The following is a 25302-nucleotide window of genomic DNA, read 5'->3' on the forward strand; positions in this document are numbered from 1 at the left end:
TTTTTTTGAAAATCTCAGTTGGAAAGAGGTTGTTTCACGTAAGGTTGAGGTTATGATAAAAATCACTATCTCAAACAAATGTTAATGTAGCGAGAAAAGTTGCTAAAATTCCGCTACAACTACTTTAAAAATGTAGCTAGCTACAGCTAAAGCTACAAAATCTTAAAAGTAGCGTAGCTACAGCTAACGCTACAAAAAAAGTAGCGCGCTACTTCCCAACACTGTATACAACGCACAGAGAAGGAAGACCCTATGCGATAGGAATCTTCGCACGGTTCTCGCCTTTTCGGTTCTTCCTTGCTTGTCAAGAGTACATTTCTATATAGCTACCTGCAGACCCCACTGGAACTATTATCCATTATGTGACTTTTACCTGTAGACACCACTTGGACTATTATCCATTATGTGACTTTAAATGCATAGACCAGTATTCTGTGGCAAAGAAATTGAGGTTGAAAAAGTTAAGTATGTTCAATATTGGCTTTTGAAATTTTGTTTAAGTAAGTTAGTGGTCATCACCACTTAAGTAGAGCTTCTAGCAACTTGTACACTTCATACAATTCTTTCAAAAATGTGTATTAAAATATATATATATATACTAGCTGACCCGGCGAACTTTGTATCGCCTAAGTTATAGGTTTCCCCTAAGACAGACCGATGGAAAGAAAGTACCGTTACGTTTAATTTTCAAGATGATCTCGTTCGCATCGCTCAATCACGTCCTGGTTGAAGTTCGTTCGCTACGCTCTCTACACCTTTAGGTTGGAGCTCGTTCGCTGCGCTCACTTGCCTTCAGGTTAGCTCGTTCGCTATGCTAACTCGCCTCCAGGTTGAAGTTCGTTCGCTACGCTCACTCACCTTTTGGTTGCAAATTAGCTGTTGTCATAAATGTAAAAGAAATAATAGTGCTGCACCCTGTTGGTAATCCTTGTAACTTTAATGCTATTGAACATCATAGAACAGAACCAACTTGTTTAATTGAAACAGCTGTTAAGATTCATTAATTCCATTTCTCATAAGGTTAACATGGGAAACTCCAGAGCCACTGGGGCGGAGCCCTTTTAAGAATTTCGAAACGGGAAATAGTTTACGTCCGATTCGCATACCTACAGAATTTACACACCAAATTTCATAACGATCGGTGAAGTCGTTCCGGAGGAGTTTGCAGACAAACACTGTGACACGAGAATTTTATATATTAGATATAACTTACTTATTGACATTTTTGTATGCATACTACAAACTATAAATTGAATCATTCAGACTACTTACCACAATTAGGGGATCGAAAGACACAGGAAAACATACAAATAAAACATGTGCAAAGAAACGGTAATTATATAATATACAATATGATTCATATAGAAATTACAAACCCACGTGTTGTTTAACATTAACAAGACATTTTTACACACTTAAATATATGATAAAATTATAAAACCGAAAGATCGAATTGGCAACATACAAGATAACTTAGCGACCGTATCATACACTAGGTACATACATACAAGGTCAACGACCCGGAGTTAATACAATGTTTGTTCGATATAAAAACGTAGTGGATCGACAGTCATTCCCAATACAACTGGGAATATTACACATCGCAGTATGGATGATAGATGTGCAAACGTTCCCAACCAGTCCTGCCTCAGTAAAGACACAGCTTTGGGTGTGTGAAAAACGATACAAATGTACACAACATGCTAACACAAATAGAAACCCAGATAACACAAAACACATAAGATTGATCATGAGTACAGTGGGTGGGGAAATAAACCTGACATCTCAGAACTGAAAGTATATAAGGGGACACAGAGAAGTAAGGTACAGAGAAAACATCGCTGGTGTCTGGGACACAAAGTCCAACACAACTCCCCTAATGTACTACAATGCTCACGGTGGAAGAGGACGCTGTACCCTGTGTAATAAGAATTTCTGCACAGTACTGGCAGTTCGGGATCTTCCTTGCTCGTCATAAGCATATTCCGGTACAAAATACCAGAGCTGAAAGCACACGGCCGTCCCAGGATGCGCTGAGAATGATTCCCAATTTTTTGAATGAAAACGATCCCAATGTTTCCAATGTACCTTACTTCTCTGTGAAGGAAGATAATACAACATTAATGAACATATGGTTCATGGAAAATTACGAAATTCAGCCATTGTAGTGGAGGATCATCCATAACTATTAATTTATAAAATAAAATCATGGCCTTATATTTGTGAACGTACTTAATCTTAAAAAATGACCATTATGAATCATTAAATCTAGTTAAAGTGGACAGACTGTTATTCGATTTGAATCAAGAACAATTTGATAACCATGTCAGCATAAATTATGTTCTGAGCGATGATCCGTTATAAGTTAACACATTAATTTTTATCGGAATCACAACTTAAAGGATTAGAAACTACAAAAACATTTATGGCCTTTTATTTCTATATGGAATAAAACATGCCTTCCAACACTATTTGATTTAGGCCTACACTCATACCGCGAACATTTTTTTCTAGTATTCATGGTATAAAAACAAAAATATTTGCATAATAGCATGCTATTTATTCATGTTTTAAATAAAAAGATGGATACTATAGGTCAAAACTTTTTTATATTTAGTTTAATAATTAGTTAAAAAAATATTAGTTAATTTAATACTTAAATAGTAATGTTGGTAAATTTAACAATTGAATTTATGGATGATCCATACATTTGCAAGACTATTTTCTTTTTCAAGTCTGGCCGAACAAAACAAGCAGAGTTACACTGGTAAAGATTTAAGTTTAGAGTAAAATCAGCAGACCATTTACATGGGATTTCCAATGTTAAGGCACTGACACAACATAAGCTTTATGGGCGTTGAAAGAAAACTAATACTACAAAAGTTTGTACTGAATTACTAATGGGTTTTGCAGGGAATGAGATCTCAAAAAATAACACTAACTTAACAAGAATGATGCACAATGTTGCCAATGTTCCACAAAGACATCTTATATTTCGTTATTTTACAATCCGTAGTGCAATGGGACAATTTTAAACTATGTTATTTCTAGATGGACAACATTGGTTAACGTTATGAAATATAAACCTATGCCATGCATATATACACAGGGCCCAAAATGCCAAAAACATACTTATAAAATAACATAGAAAAATATGAACCAAAATAACAACACAAGTAGATAAATATATCTTAAAATAAAGTTAGGACAAACTGTAAAATTAATTTGGCAATTGCATCACCACTGTTTGAGGTAAGAAACTGTTTCAGCTTCTTTAGGCACCAATATATTGCTAATCAAAATGTCACCAAAATGAGTTAAAACTATAAAAATAATCTATGTTTAGAGCAAGCAAATTAAATGTATAACATTTTTAGAGGTGTGCAAGCAAGAGTTTTTTATTTGAGCTGAGTTTGAGAGAAACCAAAATCAAGGTTGAGTCTTAATTTTTTAGCATCCCAAGTTTTGTTCATAAAAGTTTTGTAAAACCAGGTTTAATTTTCAATTTGTTGTCATGTTTATATTATAAAAATTACATAAACAATTATAGGAACAATTTACCTACTTGAAATACAAGAAAAAAGAAAAGTTGGTACCGGATTAAAATTTAAAAAAAATTTCATAACAAAATTTTATTGTTTTTTTTCCTTGATAAATCACTCTACTCATCATAAAAAAACTAGCTGCTTACACACTTCTAGATACTCCGTTCACAAAATTTAAGCGGTTTGAGGGGAAGCGATTTCATTCCCTCCACCTCACCTTAACTTTGAAACAACAGCCGACTGCGGAAAATCTCATCTAAAAAAATACTACTGTATACAATTCCCAAATGTGTTTTTATAAATTGATCATTGCATATACTCATCATCTCTCCTTCAATATCTATTCTCAGTACTATTTTTTTATGATTGACAGGAAAATCTATAAGAATTAATTAAATTTGTCTTGTTTTAAACTAATTAACAGTTTAACTGTTCAGTGGCGCAAAATTGTTTAAACCGGATAGAATATTTGATATGTAGACTTACAAAAATAAAGGTTAAATTAATATTACATATTAAACATTATTTACACAGTAACATATCGATCCCAAAATAGTATCATAAGCTATTCTAAACTGAATATAAAAATTAAAATACTAAATTGTTCCCACCATCCACAATTAATCGTAGGTACGACTACTCAATTTCTAAAACTCAATTTTGATACCACAATTCACCACTTTGGGTAAAATAAGTTGAATATTTCAATGATGAATTTATTTTGCAAACAAGAAAATGAACCTAGTGGATCATCTTAAAAAAAAGAATGACATTCTAACAGACTTTTTCATTTACATCTACCTGATTCAATCAAGAAGCATAAATGAAGTATTACATCGTCATTGGAGAACAGAATATAAACTTTTTAAATGCACCTTAAACTTTCAGCATTTATATTGCAAATTCATTACACCTTTACGGAATCTATGATAGATTTTAACACATAACATAGAACAAATCCACCATCTCACTGTTCTACTTTTGGTAATGGAATGATCAATTAGCTACAACTAAACAGGTTAAGTAACCTAAGAAGTATAGTAGGCGGGTTAAAATAAAAATTACAATTAATTATACAATACAAAAATTACAAGTTAAGAACATTATGTTGGGGTACATTTTTATGCTGTGCTTTTACTGAGTTCGCTTAAGATTAAACAGGTGAATCAATTATTGGTTTTGGCATCAACAATTAAGCTGTGATGAATATCTGTCAATCGATATCCATAGTCAGCAAATGATCGTGGTTATAGGAAAATATGTGGACTGCAAAAGGCGGTGATAAGTATTGTACCCTTGTAGTAATAAAAATAGTTGTACAGTATTTAACAATACAATTAATAACACATTTCAGAGCGATGGGAAAGATCTGTTAAAAGTCAACAGTTCAATTCAGTCTTTTATCCAAATTGCAACAATCCAAATAATTGAAGGGACACTATATACCATAAATTACCATAAAATAACAACTTTGATAGTTTTATATTGGTTTTGAAACGACGACAATTAAAAGTTGTTCCATATCGGTTAGTAATTTAAATTGCAAAAATGTAAATCCTTTTGCTTCTAATGCAAAAAAAGTCAAATATCTTACTTTTATTATTCCAAGTTCAAGAAACGACTACCTTTTTTGTTCCCTGTGTTCTTGCAAAAACATCTTATCTTCTCAAGAACACAGGCAACAACAAAGGTTTAATGTTATAAAAGTCAATATCAATTTTCTTTTTCAAATGGGGCATTTAAAAAATTCCAGTATTTAAAAAATGGCACGTATTCTGCGAATAGGATAAACATTTATTGGTAGCTTAAGTATTATTTTCAAACAAATCTTCCATTCCGCAGTGAAAACGTGCTCTAAAAGGGTACAAACTCTGGGTGGGATGTCGGGATTATAAATTCACTCTTACTATTTCACACATCTGAAATTACTTACTGATATTGTATATATGTACAACTAATTGTCAAATGCAATAACCATCAGGCGTAGGGTTTTATGAGGACAACTTGGGAAAAAAGTAGTGATTTTGTGAGATTAAAAATCGCAAAGTAAAATTATCATTCACAACCTTTAGAATTGTTTTGTTGGAGTGAGCTTTGAGACAGCAATTAAAATGTATTGTAACATACTATTAGAAAATATAATTTAGTTATTGAAAAAAGTGTTAAATTGTTTTGAACAAGATTTGTAGTCTCACCTTAGTTTGAGACAAGCTACCTTAGTTGTATCACGAGAAAATTTTGTTTAAGAAATCAACCCAAATGGTCAAAACAAATATTTTCAAGCTACATACATCAGTTTCATTCAATTTAACTACTACCAGCCCTGGGACATAATTTTACACAAAAAGTAAAACTAAATAGGCTAACTTAACATTTTGATAGGACACAGCAACCTGATCAGACAAATGCAGTCAGAAAGTTTGAATGGCAGTATTGAAGTAGTACAATGTTTTTGGACTGATAGTAACTAAAGGAATAACACCATAACTATATCCTATCTCAGGTCAAGTTGAGGAAAGCTATCTGACCGTTAGGGTAGAATGAAACAATGGCTGGGTCCTGCGACTAAATCCCATTAATAAAAAAACCTCATTAAGTACATCACTTAACAGTGGAAATTTAGAACTAATAAAAAAATTTATTCATTCAATATTAAGAGAAAAAAGCATGGTATTGTAATCTAAAATGTCATAAAACAAACAATTGTGCTTGTCCCATATAATCAGCTGACTTACAAAGTGATGTAATTGGACAAATATGCAGTTAGTCATCACTTAAGTTGGCCAATTCACATAGGACTAACACAATACTGTAATTTTATAACAACTTAGACTACAGTTATGCCTACCTCGTTATTACAAATTAATGAAATTGAGTATTTTGTGTATGGTGACTTGTCTAATATGAGTCATTCTCAGCCATTGTTTTGTTCTACCTTACAGCAGCATGCCTAAACTTTATCTCGGACAGATTTAGTAAAAAAAATGTTCTTTTGTAAAGTTGCCCTACTCACCCCAGCCATGATTTGTCTGTTTGCATTCAATTTCGGCTATAAAAATATATGCGATTTATCCTAGCTAGAGGAGCTTCTCTGTGACCGAACTGTTGGTAGCTGAGCTCAGACTGAGTGTGGAGGGGGGGAGGGGGTCGTCGCGCTCGCCCGCTAGCAACTGTCAGTTGAGGAGCTCCACGGACACAAACTGCTTCAGTCGCTCCAGGTACTGAGAGTACAGTTCCACGTCGTTGTGACCCGCACCCTGCAAACAAGTTGTACAGCCATAAATCAGCTGATCGGTTCTTTTTTACTTTCTACCCCTATACAAGTATGTGGAGAATGTATTGTTTTTGTGGACGGTTTCGAATTTCATCTTTGGGTGGAAATATACCTAAACCCAAATAGTGGTTTTCAAAATAATGTCTGTGTGTGGATGTGTATGGAGCTTCAATTTATACCTGTGGTCCGATTTTGATGAAATTTGGCATGTAGGTATTTATCTATGGATTTTCTTATGTTGTACCTACTGTAGGACCTCAATATCTCTAAGCTGAAGGGGGAAGGGTTAAAATTCAATTTATTGAGGTATTGATTTCAGACAATTAAAAGTTACGTCATTCATTATGCATTAGGTATAGGAGCAGTATTTGCTATTAGGCCTATAGCAGGATTTATTCAATTCAATGCTAACCATTAGTTACAGGTCTTTTTTTAAAACCTTAAATACTTAAAAATAAAGTTTTCACTTTATCTGTATTTCCTATAGTCATGCAGCTTATATTATTAAATTATTTAACCACAAAAAGTAGGCCCTAATTATACATTGATCAAATAAACATACCACACACCTTATTTTTGTAAAAAATAAATATTTCTAAAAAACTTTGAAATTGAAAGTAGTCCTAGCATACTTTTGCACATAAAATGCATGTATACAACAGTCAAAAGTGTTTTATCATCTGAGGTTTCAATTGTGCTATCCAAGATCGATTGCAATCTATTTGATAAAGACTTGTAAATATTTCCTTAGTCACAATGTCAAAGTAAATGTTTCTGAAGATAAGATGTCATAAAAGTACAGTCATTCAGCTTATCACAATTAAGCCACATTATTAATCATGTTTCCGTCTAAACTGATTGTAATCACGGAAATGACTCAGTTAATCCCGTTACACCCAGTAGCTTAGATTGTTAAGAGAAAACGCCTACATTTTTATCTCATTACACAAACAGAGATATTGTGAACCATAATTCTGCTTGAAATTAATTGGCAATGGGATTAGTAGTACAAATCCAAAATACATGCAAATATCTTTTTAAATTTTAGGATAATAATTTAGATACTCTATCACTTCATTAATCATTGCTCTAAAAATTAGTAAAAAGACAGTAAACCTAGACTTACACCTGGCAAATCGTTATAGTCGGTGGTTGCAACGGGAACACAATAGTAGGTTGTTTGAGAGCCCAATTATTTTCCAGTTTTTGCAACTGACATAAATAATACATTGACAAGCAATAATTGTGCAATGTAGCCTACATAGAAAGTGTTTGACTGTAGATAATTGTACCATAAATCAATAATCGTTGTTTTAACAGTTTTTCGGTTCAGTATTTGTATATATTTGACATAAGAATATTATTTAAAAAGAAAATGTTAACAATCGGTCAGCTTATTGAGCTTACCTGTTTTTCAGGGTGCTGAAATATTATTTAGAAAAAAAACTACTTCAGGGTTCACACACAAAAATATCTCAAGTGAATTCCCTGACTTCCCCTGACCGTTTTCTGTTAATTTCCATGAACGAACACGCCATACTTTATGTACAGAGTTTTCTTAATATTTAGATATATGTTAAGTATTTATAGGCCTAGTTATAAAAAAAACTTTTACAATTTAATATGGCCTCCATCATCTCCATAGCCGCCCTTCCATCTCCTTTTTTAGTCAATTTCCGATATAGGGAACAAGCTATTACGCAGGTCTCATAGTAAGACCTAGACCCGGAACCAATTTAATTTTTTTGTTTCAGCAAATTTGTTTAATTAACAGTAAGCTAACACAATTTTTAATAAAAAACACTCTTAACCTTCCAGAGGTCGCGTCACGGAAGTAACCCCTAGGGATGTTTTATTTTCCACGATTATATTATTTTGAGTGGTGTCGGCAGAGTGAGTGTCACTGTACCTCATGCACCTCATTCCTAGAATAGAGTGAAGGTCAAAACTCAGCCCTACTATTTTATATTTGTTAGTTTTGTTCAGTTTTGTAAGAGACTGGAAGTAACTTCCGTGATTCAACCTCTAGTTTAGTGTGTGCGTTGATTATTGTGTGTAAACAATTACTGTAAATAATTTTTTTTTTTACGAATCATGTCATTATTTAGTAAATATATAGTTTTTACAAGATGAGTGAAGAAGTTAAATTTCGAATTGGAACACTCTTGGTGTGCTGAAAGGGAGATTCACAAACAACGTATGTACAGAGCCATTTAGTATTAAGATACCCATTATGTTTTAAATTACTTAAAACATCTGGTATTGAGATTGTTATCATCTAAAACCACATTATAGGACATTGTAGTAAAATTTAAATTAACTTCTTGAATATATTCTTGTAAAAGATTTCTTCATACTTTTATGTTAGAACAATTGATAGAATAATAGTTTAATTTTATATTTATAAAATCTAAATTAAGTTATTTTATAATTAAGAGTTCACTAAACACATTTTTGATGTTTAAAATTAAAGATAAAACTTTAAAATTTGTGCACTAAACTACAAATTTTACTTCATAAATGTTTGTTTTTATTGCCCTGGAAGTAACCTCCGGGTGCGCCCTCTCCCGTTTTGAAAACCATTGAAAGGCGCCCTCTGAAAGGTTCATTAACTTTTTTTCCTTATCACTTAGTTTAAAAAATTTATAAATATATACAATACGACTCTCTTCCACACACAGAGGTATTCCTTCTTTGTGGAAGATATTTCGCTAATTTAAAAAGCTTTTTTATATTTTTATGTTTATATTAAATTTTATATTAAATACCAAACAATATTGTAAACATTTCTGTATGAATCTAACATGATATATTTTGTAAATATTTTGGCGGAATAAATGCTATTTTGATTTGATTTGATTTGATTATATACTGTGTAGTAGCAAACCTAAGTAGGTACTTATTGCTGTGGCGGGGGTATTTATAAATACAATACTAAGCAATCAAATTCTAATACTTAGACCTACAACTGAAAATAAAACAAACAAAAAAATGTTTTAATAAAAATTACATACACCACATATTTTTAAAAACTTGGTACCTATCTCATTTCAACATAACTTAGCCTAATACATTATTCATCCAAAAAAATAACACAATCAATAAAAGTTTAATTAGTAAATTTCCCTGACTTAAAATTGTTTTTAAAAATTTTCCCTGGCTTGCGGCCTTTTCTAAAAACTTTCCCTGACCCTATACCCATTTCCCTAACCTTCAATGACTTTCCAGGTCCGTGGTAACCCTGTAATTCTTAAGGAATAATTTCTGAAAAAAATATTTCAAACGTGTCTTACCTCTACCCAGAGTGGTTCAACGGCCCTGGGACACCTTTCATAGATGGCAAGGCCGTGAGAGAAGTCTATAACCTCATCTTCTGTTCCGTGGATTACCAGCACCGGGGATGTTACCTTGGGGACCTTATCAATACTGAAAACATACATATAGATTAGTGTTACAGTAGCCTATAAGGTGCAGTGTTTATCATTAGAACTAAAGCTAGACTTAGGCCAACAATTGAATCCGTAATTTAAAAATGGAGTCGATTACACGCTTTGTTAAAGAGGAAAGGGGTTAGCAATGTCAGAGGTAAATATTTCAGCTAATGTAAGACCAAATGTGACACTGTAGGCTTATGTGTAAACTTTTGAACATTAAGTAGGCCCAAGTTTATCCCCCAATTTTCCCCAGTTGTAGGCCAAATCAAAACTAATTGTTTTATCAACAAGGTAACTTGGTAGCCTATTTAAAAATGAATAAAATGCTCTACTAAGGCTCTACTGTAACACAAACTATCATAAGGCCAGGGCCACAATGAGGCGGATCATCCGCGTGGCTTATCTTAGCACGAAGATAAGCCACGCGGTCAGTTTCCTGGCCATACGGAGCGGATGAAGAGCTTCCTGTTGGTTTTTCTCAGCCTGCGTACTGTATTAGAACATGGTTTAATTCACTTGCTGTAGTCATAGACGAAACACTTATATTAGTTTGTGCATTATAAGCGTGGGGTCCCTGGTTTCGCGATTAGTGGTCGGCGTGTGTAGGTACCAGTGTCTGTTCACTTCTGTATCTTACTAAGTTACTTATCTTATTATAAACAGTTGGTAAAAATTGAGCATTGGTGTGTGTGTGTGTGCTATGGCAAATTTTATTTGTACAGTACTTGGGTTGCAGTTTAACATCTTTTGCATTCCTTTGTTTACCATGGAAGCAATAGTCAAATATTATAGGTCTAAGTTTATACTGCACCCCTCTTTCTACGGTTAGGCCTAATTATTAAGGCAGAGGATACGAGTCCGGTAACCGGGCGTGGATTAGGCGTCCGGCAGTTACTGTCATACTTAACCTAACCTAACCAAACATGCTGATAATGAAAAAAATGAAATAAGGTTAAATTCTGTTCCTAAAATAAAATAATAAATGCCTCAAATTCTAACAAAAGATGTACAGTTAAGAAGAAATGGCATTCTAAACAAAATCTTTGATAAACAGTTAGTGTCACCGATGGGATTCGATATAGCCTATGTTAGATAGGCTACTACCCCTAGTAAGTTACATCAGCCGAGCCCTCTATCCACTTCACCACGAACACCGATGGCTATACGTCGTATCGTTGTGGTAATGGTGTTCCGGGCCCACACAACCCGGTGATATCACTGCCAGACGCCTAATCCACGTTCGGTTACCAGACGCGTAAGTTATCCTCTGCGAATTATTAAAGATCTTGACTAAAAGATCTAACGATGTAAAGCTATAGCATAGGTTAATAATTACCTAGGAAAGGCATCGAAGAACCAGGTTCTTTTAGTGTTCGGGAAGGCCACTCTCATGCCCGACATAAGGGGTGAATGAAGAACAACTGCACCAACTTCATATCTTGAAGCCAAATCCACTGTAGGAACAGTTCCTATACTCTGTCCATACAAAATAATGTTTTCTGGGCTAATGCCATATCTTGTTCTAAGAGTCTGCCAGGCAGCATCAATGTCAGCATACAAGTTTTTCTCAGAGGGTTTGCCAGTACTAACTCCATATCCAGAATAATCGTAGCTAAATATATTGCAGTTGATCCTTGTTCCTAATCCAAGGTAAAAACTACTCATCTGTCCCAAATCAACGGCATTTCCATGAGAAAATAATATTGTGAATCGAGCATTGGCACTGCATCTAACAAAAAGACAAGCAATCCTGTTGCCTCTCGAGGTACGAGCGTAGAATCCTTCTATGTTTTCTTTTTCTCGTTCGGAATATTGCCATTCTGCCCTATCCGAGAGACTGATTTGAAACTTAGATCCTGATTCATCTGACTGAAAACTATAGGTGGGATCAGGTGGAAGAAAAGCCAATTTTGCAGCGATTCTTGATGGACACGGAGGACAACAAAACAAGCAGCATAATTCACTTAAACTTAACCCGTTCATTGCTACCGATAAGTTCTACAACACCTAACCACATACATGAATGTGGCGTATTATATCTAAGTAAACTTAATTAATAGAACTGAAATAACCAACAAAAATAACTATTGTTATTAAATTAACAAGAACGACTCGCGCCTGACACTCCTAGTCCTACTACAGACCATTGTGGCGGCCATAGTGTATGTGTAGTGAGCATGCCAATGCCATTTTAATCTCAAATACAGAGTATTGTGGGACGTCACATTATCTAAATCGGGGAAGTATAGTAATTATATGTAAGAATGAATAAGTTTTAAAATAAATTCTATTACGTTGATTATAATAAACTTCTTTTATCACTAATTAATGGCTTAAGACTACTGTAACTGTTACTGTAATCATAGATAAAACCATGAAACATAGTCCCTTTGTAGATTCCCCATCCTTATAGAACAACTGAAGCCAATTTTATTGTTAGTTCCGTCCGGGTTTCTGTAGATGTAATGTTTTGTTTACAATGTGTTTCTTGTTATTTAAGTAATTTAAAACCTCGTTTAACCAAATAAAACTATCTAATCATAAACAATAACTCGTCCACTAGCTATATAACCAAACAGTGAAACACAAATAATGGGAAACTAACCATAAACTAATAGAAACAAATTGTAAATAAAACACGACATCTTGAGGAGTATGTTTTATATTATGGTTTTATCTATGATGACATCTACAGAAAACCGGACAGTACTAACAATAAATTTGGTTTCAGCTGTTCTATAAGGATGGGAAATCTACTAAGGGACTATGTTTTAACTTTGATAAAATTAAATTAAATTTAGGTGCTTTTATTAGGGTGTATTAAGGAAAGGGCTTGTGTTTTTAACCGATACACTATAATGTAGATACTAAGGGTAAAATCAAGCAGTCATTCCTTCAGTACTGTACTGGGCAGTGAAAAAAAACCAAAGCAGAAAAGCCAAACTCGAAACACGTCGTCAGCTATTGTTTACTGTTTATGTTTGTATTTTTATGTCGTGTATTGTCATGTTTGTACAGTTTTTGTCATGTGTTATGTTATGACGATTTAATAATAACTAAACATTGTTGCTACCAATGCTACCATGTGTTGATGCTCTACCATAAAATTGTCTTTAGTTGTTTTGAGCGTTGATAGGTTGATAGGTTAGTAGTTATTTAAGTAGTAATGACATGTTGGTGAACATTTTTGGTTAGGACTTTTATCTGCTTTGTGTGATAAAATAATATTCCAAGATAATATTCGAGAAAACATTATATACTTAAAATTCATAGCTCATTTTTTATTGGTATTAGGTTTCCACCAGATCCGTGAATGTTTAATGGTAAGTGTCATGATTTCTCATTCTAAAATCTAGATTAACTTAAAACATAGGTAGGCCTACCTATATTTTGGAATTTACATTTGTTTCTCCGAGAAATGCTCCTAGATGCTAGTTCTTTGTTCATCTGCCAGATAACCTTATTACCTCCTCCTTGGCCTGATACCAGCAAAGCTAGATAGGCTGCGTCATGAATATTTACAATAAAAAATAAAACTAATATTTACAGTAGGGCCTATGTACAGACTTCCGTTAACTGTCGGATTTTTGTATGGTCATTAAGACTAAAAAAAACTTAACTTAAATAATTAACTTAATTAGAGTCAGAGAATGGTTTAAGTGACTATCAGTCTGGGGGACTTTTTTGGTTTCAAAGAGTAGACCTACCTAATTTTACAGCACTGTGATGTCAGTCTTGCGGAATAATGGTTATCAGAGCTTAAACGTGAACTCATCTTCGGAACACCAAGATTTCTGTGAGTGTGTGCAAAGCAAAGTATAAGTCCACCTACGTGCAGCATTTCAACAATCTAATCATATTATTCCAAATGTTGTAATGTCATATGTGAGCCTAAATCTTTGGATTATATAAGTATATTGCCTTGGTCCTTTTAGCGAATTTCCCATATAGGGAATAAGCTATTACCGTAGTACTCATGGTAAGACCTGGACCCGAAACCGATTTAATTTTTCATTTTGAGGTCCCTAGAGGCCAAAAACACCATCCGTTCAAATTCATATATATATATATATTTATATCTAATATATAAAATTCTCGTGTCACAGTGTTTGTCTGCAAACTCCTCCGGAACGACTTCACCGATCGTTATGAAATTTGGTGTGTAAATTCTGTAGGTATGCGAATCGGACGTAAACTATTTCCCGTTTCGAAATTCTTAAAAGGGCTCCACCCCCGTGGCTCTGGAGTTTCCCATGTTAACCTTATGAGAAATGGAATTAATGAATCTTAACAGCTGTTTCAATTAAACAAGTTGGTTCGGTTCTATGATGTTCAATAGCATTAAAGTTACAAGGATTACTAACAGGGTGCAGCACTATCATTTCTTTTACATTTATGACAACAGCTAATTTGCAACCAAAAGGTGAGTGAGCGTAGCGAACGAACTTCAACCTGGAGGCCAGTTAGCGTAGCGAACGAGCTAACCTGAAGGCAAGTGAGCGCAGCGAACGAGCTCCAACCTAAAGGTGAGTGAGCGTAGCGAACGAGCTCCAACCCAAAGGTGAGTGAGCGTAGCGAACAAACTTCAACGTGGAGGCGAGTTAGCGTAGCGAACGAGCTAACCTGAAGGCAAGTGAGCGCAGCGAACGAGCTCCAACCCAAAGGTGAGTGATCGTAGCGAACGAACTTCAACCAGGACGTGATTGAGCGATGCGAACGAGATCATCTTGAAAATTAAACGTAACGGTACTTTCTTTCCATCGGTCTGTCTTAGGGGAAACCTATAACTTAGGCGATACGAAGTTCGCCGGGTCAGCTAGTATATATATATATATGTGTCCGTTAGCGCGATAACTCGAGCAAAAATGATCCGATTTTGATGAAATTTGGTACAAACGTGTAAACCTACGTTTATTTGAACGAGTTCGCGATCCAGCATAATCGGACCATGGGAACGGGGGTTTATGGGGTAAAAATGGGTTTTTCCCATTTTTTACCCTAAAAACAAAAAATTTTGCGATTTCTTTCTAAACCGTTTTGTAGAGCTTAAAAAAAGAAATAATTTAGTATATTGAAGCGCTGTTGTATGCCTAACGGTCACGGAGAAAATTCAAAAATAGTGTAATTAAAAGTTCCCATGTTATTCTTAGGGAGAAAATGAAAATTGTTGTAGTTTACTTGTTTATGGGTATATATTGATAAAATTTGGCAAATTTATTTATTTCATCCTATACTATTGACGTATGGTCAAAAAACACTTTTTACCTTCCCCGTAGCAGCAAACCTAAGCACTCGTTATTAAATCTTAGAATGTTATTTAAATAGGGAATAATATGTATTATTTATGGAAATATTTTAGTAAAAATGTAATCAGACGAGTTGAAATTTGCTTAGTCTGCAGGTTTGCTGCGGCGGGGGTATTTATTTAATCCCAGGGGTTGGGATAATTAAGTTCATGTTCTTAAAGGTTATTCTAGATTCCTCTGGGACTAGTTTTCATCAACTTAGATTAAAATTTAGAAATAATATAGGTTTAGGCTACTTGCATACAGGGCCTACATATATATGGATGTATAAAACTTTAAAAAAATCTAAGCTCTAATCATAACTTATATAAAGGGTAGATATAGGGTAACCTTGACGAGCAAAAAATTAAATAAAGCTATCGAGGCAAAAAATTAAATAAAGCTAAGTATGTGGCAAATAATATATTGCCCCAATACTTGAAAAACCTTCGATCCCCGGATTTTAAAAATAAACTGAGAGAGTGGCTGCTGGCAAGGCCCATGTACTCCCTGGACGAATGTTTTGAAATATGCGTCCAACCTGCCACCTAAACTGCAAAATGTAAATTTTTAAAAATATGTATATAGGTATGTTAATTGTAAATAGTTTGACTCTGTCTATTCAGCAAGAGCTGGTCATGTACGTCGAGGGAGGTAATTCAGGTAAAATATGAAGTTCTCAAGCCATTGTAGACCTGTAAACAAAACTAGAACAATTTCATCCCAACTTTCAGGACTGATGTTGGTATTTCATAACAAGTTCCAAAAGTGGCATTTTCCGGTAGGCCTACATTCTTAAGTTTCATGTGTGAGGCGGAGCTGAGCTTGTGAGAGCCAATTATTTGAGCAAGTGCCGGGAAATCACTTTTGGTAAAAGTTATAACGATACTTTTCATTACAAGGCAAAGTTGCACACGTAGGCTACCCTACAGAGTAACGGACCTCAGTAATTAAGAACAAATTAGGCCTATAATATTTCTCAAGTAAAATTTTAAATTGTAAAAATAAAAGCAAATTGGCTTTACAAATTTACATAACTAAAAAAGTTAGAAGTTCAAGGTAATGTTTATTGTGCAGTAAACAAACTATATTCAAAATACCCCCGCAGCAGCAAACCATTGTAAAAATCATATTTTTTAAATAAAATCTGTATCTAAACACAAAAAAACCTGTCACTCCCAAATACCCGTTTAATTGTTTTTTTCTCTACTATTGTTTTCTCATACACTTCTGAGTCTTACCATCATTGCAACAATTCATTTTCTATCTACAAAATACTCAACAATGCCAGTTTTAGTGTAGCGACATACGACACCTTCTCCTGTTAACATTGTTAGAGTTGCATGCTCAGGCCAATCAATAACAATGTTATCTGATTGATTAATTGCCATATCAATTACCAGCTTAAGGCTAATGAGTTTGTCTGGAGATAATGAGCAATGTTAATCTCTACCACTGCTGTAGGCATCAACTATACTTATCTCTTTCAAATCCTTTGTTTAACCATTGTAGACATTGTCTGTATCTCCTCTTTAATTGAAGTTAGCAATGAAGTTTAGCTAAGGTAAAAAAAAAATTGTATCAATCTAAAACATACTTTCTCCAATTAGCTTCTCAACCACCCTTATCATGAGGTGAAAATAACATAAGTTGGAATACATTTTGAACCATAATTTTTAAAGCAATAGGGATTGTACCGTTTTGTGTAAAGTTAAAAGTACTATAACATATTGAATTTTAATCAAACTTGTTTGAGCAGTTATTAAGAAAAACATACACACACACAGACATTATGTTCAAGGGGGGTCCAAAACAGAAAATGAGAAAACTCAAACTCATTTCAATCCACCCAAAACTCAAACTCAAAAACTCGGACGATAACAATACTTTGTCCATAACAAATTATGTTTAAGGGAGAAAATAAAACTGGAGGACAGAACGGTTTAGAATATTTTCTTTCTTATTTAGAATCAAAACTACCTTAAGCAAGAATACGCAAATACCCCCGCGTCATCAAAACTGCAGACTAAGCAAATTTACATTTGCCTGGTTTGGTTCTCATTTAAATAACATTAGGTTTAAAAAGTAAAGTACCCAGCCAGGTTTGCTGCTACAGGGGGGTCAATAAAGTGTGTTTTTTTAGTAAACCGCGTTGCATGTGTAATCTTTGGTAAAACATTAATAGCTTGGTATAAAATCTGCAGCTTTTTTGCACATAAATACCAGCTGTTTCCTTAATCAGTGCCACTTATTGAAAGTACGGATTCTTTAGACAGTTGTTATGAATAATTTTAATTTGTATTCTTTTGTATTAGCTTTTCATGTAATTAAGTATATATTCAGTCAAAAAAGGAAATCTCACACAAGACGCTAGACCAAACCATAGAAGTCTAGTTTTGCCCACACTAAAGGACTGAGTACCGGTAATAAAAAAAAGAGTCATCAAGCGTTATCAAACCAGTTCAAAAGATGATCGACTGCTATAAAACAAAAATTAGCTTTTTTCAGGATCGAACTGGCAAACTTCAACTACTTACAGGCAAGCGCTTTAATCGGCTAAACAATTAATTTGTCCAGCAACATAGGAACGTATTAACCATCAATTTGCCAATGAATGGCCTTTCACTGCCTTAGGACACATTGAACATAAGGTGATATAATACAGGCGTTTAAAGATTTAAATTGCTATGGAAGAGAAGTTACTCTCCAAATCTCTTGGTTTTATAGGTTCGCTTTCTGTCATCGTGTATGTATATTGAAACATAGCAAAATAAATGATGCAGGGTCGGTTTTAAAGATTTTAAAAGGACATTTTTAACACACGGCGCCGAGTAGACAATACCATCTCGACAGTGGAATACTCTTATCACGTTTTAGTAATTGCAGGCGTTCCCTGTAAAACATCGTTCTAGAATTATTAGTTAGTTTTACAATGGTTTTACACAATTGCAATCCGTGTCTTTACCTTCTTGTATCAATGTGCTTACTGTTATTTCAAATATTTTTGTCATTTGTGTAAGAATAAGACTTATTGTTTGTGCAGTTTGACACTTATAGTAGTTTCAAAACTGCAACATCATAAACAATCAGTTAAATAATTTTATAGAAAGAACATATTTAATATGCCGCCATTTCGTTTCCAAAAAATGTTAGGAAATTTATATTTGCTATGTCCATAAGGTATGGTATCTTCAGGCGGGTTTTTAATATTTTTGAAAATTTTTATTTTTATCGGGGATTTCCCCGTAAATGTCAGAAATTAACGCAAATCCACATTTGTACAAAAACAGCCTAAACGACTTTGATTTAATTTTTATGTTATATTTAATTTTACTTTAAGCTCTAAAGAAAACAGTACAACCCCCGTTACTGTAAAAATTAACTGTTAAAAAGTTATTACAACTTTTATTATTTTACCCATAAAAATCATAGTTAGGTTGTTGATCATAATAGGTTGTTGACAAGCTAGGGGAGAAAGTATGTGTCAGGTAGCTGATCGATACAGTTTATTATCTACCAAAAGCTACTGAATTTTCTCAAGACGAGACCGGTGTCATTCTTATTACTAAAAGTGCTTTAGCCATGCAGTTATCTTAAAATAATATTTAACATGAGAGGGTTTTGGAGCAGAAACCTTGCTTCATTCCTTGAGTGCATTCCATATTTTCATAACCTAAACTTGGGAGTATACTTAGGTACAGCATATCATCACAGTCCATTCATTAGTATCTGGGAATTGTGTTTAGATTAACTATATTTTCGGGTTTATTTACTCTCTATTGATCGACATACAGTATACGGCGTCGGTAGGCAATTCTCGTGCAGTGTCTATATTGCGCGTCAACTATTGCAGGCGTTCTCCGCAAAACTTCACTTTCCGCCAGACCTTTAAAAGTATCACTTTGTAGGCAACTTCTACTATTTTTGACTCAAATATGAATATAAAAGTAAATTTTCAACGCGTTAACTACGAAAAAATGTTTAACTTTTAAGGTATTTTATTATCAAAATATGTCGTTGTAATAATTACAGGGTTTTGTTATAATTTCACTCACACAAAATGTGAGAGAAACTTGAATGTGGCCGAGAAATCCTTAATTGCAATTTTCGCCATTTTGTAATTTTTGGAAATTTGTGATCATTTACAGAGTTAAGACTCCCAGTAAACTCCGTATGTAAAATTACTTAAGCTGTAATTTTCAAAGTAGAATATCACATTTTGAAAATAGTTTCCTCAATCAGGTTACTTTTATTATTACATATAATATTACAAACTAGTGTACATGTTGCTCGAATTCGAGCAATTGCAAAGTGTTACAGGATTTATTGTAAAACGAATAACAGGCATATTTACAATTAATTTAAAAGAGTCAACTCAAGATTACCGGTGTGTAACTCAGACCATGTTTACCTTCGTTATTGATAAGCCTAAATCATTCCGGCCGGTTTTCTCCTTCTCAAAATGCCTCGCTGTACAGGCAACACAGGTCATTGATAGAGGGCCAATTGAGAACGAAAAGTCGTTTTGGGGTAGTGTTAGGGTGCATTTGTAGCCAATAGTTGAGATTGTCCAGGGTCAGGTACTGACTGTGATGAGTTAAACCTATTACGCGCCACTGTTCTGTAGCTGCGGTCGTTATCACGATTACGCCTCCTGTCTATGTTTCGTTGTCGTCGCGTCGGAGGCATTTAAAAGAAGAAAAAAAATAAACAAATTATAGCTACACAAAACAACGATAAATGCACAAATTTAAGTTACAATCATGCTAACACGATCCGTCATAGCGACACAAAACAACGATAAATACACAAATTTAAGATACAACCATACTAACACGATCCGTCTTGGGGGTTATGTTTAAACAAACTCAAATCTTATCTTACTAATATTATAAATGTGAAAGTTTGTGTGTTTGTTTGTTTGTTTGAAGTTCTTACTTTACTTTATACTTTATACGTTCAATCACGCATAAACCACTGGACGGATTGGGCTGAAATTTGGCATGATGATAGCTTACATTCCCGATTAACATATAGGCATATTCTTATATCAAAAATCCTTTCGGGCTCCGCCCCAGTGGCTCTGTAATTCCCCATGTTAACCTTATGAGTATTCATATTTAAAGGGAATTAAAGAATTTAGTCAGCTGTTTCAACTAAAAAAAGTTGGTTCTATGATATGGAAAAGCATTAAAAAGTTATAAGATTTACCAACAGGGTGCAGCACTATATTTTTTTTGCATTTATGAAAACAGCTAATTTGAACTAAGCAGCAACAAAAAACTGTGATTCGCAATGAGAACTGTCAAAGTAGGATTGTTTACAGTTATGTTTATGTTTTTCATTTCATGAATAATTTGTGATATTTTGCAAATTGTTAATAGTTTATTTTTCTCTATTGTTTACGTGAAGTGGTAGAACATTATGGCTATGGTAGATGTGTAATACTATAGAATACTGTAAATTTAAAAAAGCAAATTTTATCAAACTGTGTCCTCCCTTATTGCAAACGCAAAGCTTGAGTATAACTGTAATAAGCATTTTATACTTATATTCCAACCCCGTACGAAGGACGGGTACTCTGCTAGTAGTAAATAAACGTACTCAATGTGTTAGTTACATTGAATTGAAAATAAATAACAGCAGTTAAATTATACAGCTGATCAAAATGTAAACAATTATGTTCTTCATAAGGATAACATGGGAACTTTCAAAGCCACTGGGGCAGAGCCCAAGGGACTTTTTCAAAAATGTAAGGCCAGTTTGCAAATCTACGCGACACGCTCTTTCCAATGAGACGTCAATGGATAAAATCGGTTAAGAAATGGCGGAGGAGTTCAACCGACAAAGTTTCATGTAGCGTATTAATTATATAGATAATGGGTTTTTAAAATTACTTACGGAATTCGTGGAGGTCTTATATTCTGTTGGAGTATTATGTCAGATTGGAACAATTAATAGTGTTTGTCGATGAATGTCACAGTATCATACATTGTACAATATTTAACACATTAATTTAACACCCAGCTTTTAAACTGCTGTGGCTTTTACTTCAAATAGCACAAATCTGCAATATAACACACTTTGTGACAATAGGGTGCTTAACATGCTGTCAACGTCAGCTTAATCGTAATTGAGTTGATACAATTGCGACGTTATTTATTCGATCCAAACTGAAAAAAAATTAAGCTAATTGAAGCATTATTTTATATTGATCGAGTGACTTTCATAGGTAACGTAATTTGATATTTTATGAGGAAAATCGCAAAAGTTGCAATAACTTTTGAACTGTACTTTTTACAGCGTTTGGGGTCCATTTTATTTAGTGTTGAAAGTTTATAGCATTGCTTACTAAATTTTATCAAAACTGTTCGAGTCATTTTTTTTTATGTGATTTCTAGTTTTTATGGGATTTATGGAAAAATCACCGTTAAAAATCTAACCAAGGTGTAGTCTGTACCCAAGGTTAGTTTACTCATCCACACGCACCTATTCATCACTCCGAAAACCCTTTAGTTGTGTGGGACCCAAAACGGATATTTCGACCTAAAACTCAAACTCGTAAATTTTTACCAAAATACTTCCTTTATATACCATGTATGCCTGTGCGAGTAAAATAATTTGAGCTGGTCCATGTGTATTCGGGGCATAAATTGGGCTAATTGGACATCCAAAACCAATGAGTCCGTCAGAGCAATATAGTCCACAAAATTTAATTTCCAAACGTGGTCAAATGTATCCCGCACGATTAACCTAGTTTGAAATTCAATTTTATGTGGATTAATTTTTAGTATTTCTATTTTGTTAAACGTCCCTCGTATACATCAAAGTCTATCTAAATACAGCAACATAGTTGTATGTGTGTGTCGATGGTACAGTGTACAGTTGCGCTAGATGTTTCGAAACGTGTGTTATGGTTGCACGGAGCAGCGCCGCCCCCATATAACACGATATATGGTAATGCACGTTGTGTAACAATATTAGGCCCCACCTGTACCGTACCCACGATCGCTGAATTAATTGAAAAGCCTGGGATTGTGTTTACGCTGGTTTTAGCTGATGCGAGATTGCCGGTATATGCAGTGTGTGCGAAGTAAGAGGGGGGGGGGGGGGGTGTGGGGGCATTTTTTTTTATTTTCCCATTATGTTGTTATTATATGGATGGAATGAATACTTATTCCAACACGATTTATTTACACTTATACTGTTAAGCTTTAGACAATCCGTATAGGCCTGATAATGAGTGGTGGAACTGATTTCAATCGACCGAAATGTTATCAAAATTCTATTTTAAATATTTATACCGTGTATATATATATAGTGTACTAGCAGAGTACCCGTCCTTCGTACGGGGTTGGAATACAAGTATAAAATGCTTATTGCAGTTATACTCAAGCTTTGCGTTTGCAATAAGGGAGGACACAGTTTGATAAAATTTGCTTTTTTAAATTTACAGTATTCTATAGTATTACACATCTACCACAGCCATAATGTTCTACCACTTCACCTAATCAATAGAGAAAAATAAATTATCAACAATTCGCAAAATATCACAAATTATTCATGAAATGAAAAACATAAACATAACTGTAAACAATCCTACTTTAACAGTTCTCATTGCGAATCACAGTTTTTTTTTGCTGCTTAGTTCAAAGCTGTTTTCATAAACGCAAAAAAATATAGTGCTGCACCCTGTTGGTAAATCTTATAACTTTTTAATGCTTTGCCATATCATAGAACCAACTTTTTTAGTTGAAACAGCTGACTAAATTCTTTAATTCCCTTTAAATATGAAATACTCATAAGGTTAACATGGGGAATTACAGAGCCACTGGGGCGGAGCCCGAAAGGATTTTTGAGATAAGAATATGCCTATATGTTAATCGGGAATGTAAGCTATCATCATGCCAAATTTCAGCCCAATCCGTCCAGTGGTTTATGCGTGATTGAACTTCAAACACACAAACAAACAAACACACAAACTTTCACATTTATAATATTACTAGCAGAGTACCTGTCCTTCGTACGGGGTTGGCATATAAGTTGAAATTGCTTATTGCAGTTATACTGAAGCTTTGCGTTTGCATAATATTATAAGTAAGATGTCAGGTAAAAGGTTAAAGTATAAGTAAATACATTGAATCGTGACGGAAAAATAGTAAATTACTTCTACTTCGATAAGTACGAAAAAAATAATTCTAAAAGATGATAAAATATTATTTCTGTTTACAATACACGAAATGAATGAAATAAAACAAAGAATGTCCTCACATTAAATATTCAAGCTCAGTCTACCGTAAACAAAACGCAGACCATTCATTGTGAGACTCGCGGCCTTGGTTGTTGTTTTGTCATCTTGAAATTCTCTTAGAATTTTAATAGCCTCTTTAAACACTGACTCGGATGCGAAACCACCTCAACTGAAGATAAATCATTGCCTTCCCAACTATCGACGGCGTCGATAATTTTTCCTGTAATTTGTTTAGAAATATTTGGTGTGTAAAGTGACAATGTCCTCCAGTATACAGGGTGATTGATATAAGTGTGCCAGCCATTTTATTCGAAAACCATAAGAGATATCAAAAAAAGTTAAATGGTAAGTGCCTTGGATTTTTTATTTAAAAAATTATAGTCAAGTCAAAAAAATTATTTTAGCCGCCATTTTTCCAATATGGTCGCCAACTTTGTTTTTTCTTATGGAACACCTTGTATTTCATGATGTATTCTGGTAGAAAATGTAATTTTAAGACGATTTTATTCTTGTAATTTTTTTCATAAACCTAACCGTTTCAAAGATAATAATGGTTTAAGATGTGAAATTTTGAATGGTTTTCGAATAAAACAGCTGGCATGCTTGCTTAGGCCTTTATCGAAACTCTTTCTCATGCAGAAATTTCAAAACTTTAACCATTATTATCTATGAAACGGTTAGGTTTATGAAAAAAATCACAATAATAAAATCGTCTTAAAATTACATTTTCTACCAGAATACATCATAAAATACAGGGTGTTCCATAAGAAAAATCAAAGTTGGCGGCCATATTGGAAAAATGGTGGCTAAAATATTTTTTTCGACTTGACTACAATTTTTTAAATAAAAAATCCAAGGCACTTACCATTTAACTTTTTTTTATATCTCTTATAGTTTTCGAATAAAACGGCTGGCACACTTATATCAATCACCCTGTATACAGAGATAACACATTAGCATAATCATTATAGATTTATTATATTTATAGATAAGCTGAATAAAGATTCAAGGCTAGTTTTTTCCCGTTTACAGTGAGATTTTTTGTTTGCTTTATTCATGCAATTTAACAATCTTAAAAACTATTTCTGTCAAATAAAACTACACATTTCTCTTACACATGGCTGGTACTAGAGAAAAAATGACAAGCACAGATCGTAAAATCGATGCTAAAATAACATAAAAAATTATGTAGACTAACGCACTCAAAGGTCACAATCGAGAAACATACTTCTAAGAAGATGTCTAATTTGACAATAGAACGTGAAGACTGATCTATGACACCGACACTGGCACTATGACACTTAAAGCCGATGACACTGTTTCGTATGCTAGATTTTTGCCTGGAACCGTTTTAAACGTTATTTCGGTCTAGTTCTAGAGGGTCGCGGTATTGTTTTATCACATGGATAAAGTCCATTAGGGTTTGGCGGGATTCAAACCCGTGATATCTAGGACCGAAGACCCACACTCTAGGATAGATCACACCAGATGACACTATTTGGAGTGTCAAAAA

General features: G+C 34.0%; 1 protein-coding gene across 1 annotated transcript; it reads right to left on the reverse strand.

Annotated features, from left to right (window-relative positions):
• Window positions 1-1320: 1320 nt before the first annotated feature.
• On the reverse strand, window positions 1321-12375 carry LOC128996603 (alpha/beta hydrolase domain-containing protein 17B-like). Its single transcript, XM_054422002.1, has 3 exons — window positions 11590-12375; window positions 10113-10245; window positions 1321-6802 (listed from the first exon to the last, which is right to left on the reverse strand). Exons 1-3 carry the CDS (start codon window positions 12234-12236, stop codon window positions 6719-6721), a joined length of 864 nt encoding a protein of 287 aa, XP_054277977.1. The 5' UTR covers window positions 12237-12375; the 3' UTR covers window positions 1321-6718.
• Between the last annotated feature and the right edge of the window lie 12927 nt (window positions 12376-25302).

The sequence above is a fragment of the Macrosteles quadrilineatus genome, unplaced genomic scaffold (assembly GCF_028750875.1).
Source record: "Macrosteles quadrilineatus isolate MER2022 unplaced genomic scaffold, UCM_ALF_1.0 Scaffold_6__1_contigs__length_79288215, whole genome shotgun sequence".
In the NCBI taxonomy this organism is placed as follows: Eukaryota; Metazoa; Arthropoda; class Insecta; order Hemiptera; family Cicadellidae; genus Macrosteles; species Macrosteles quadrilineatus.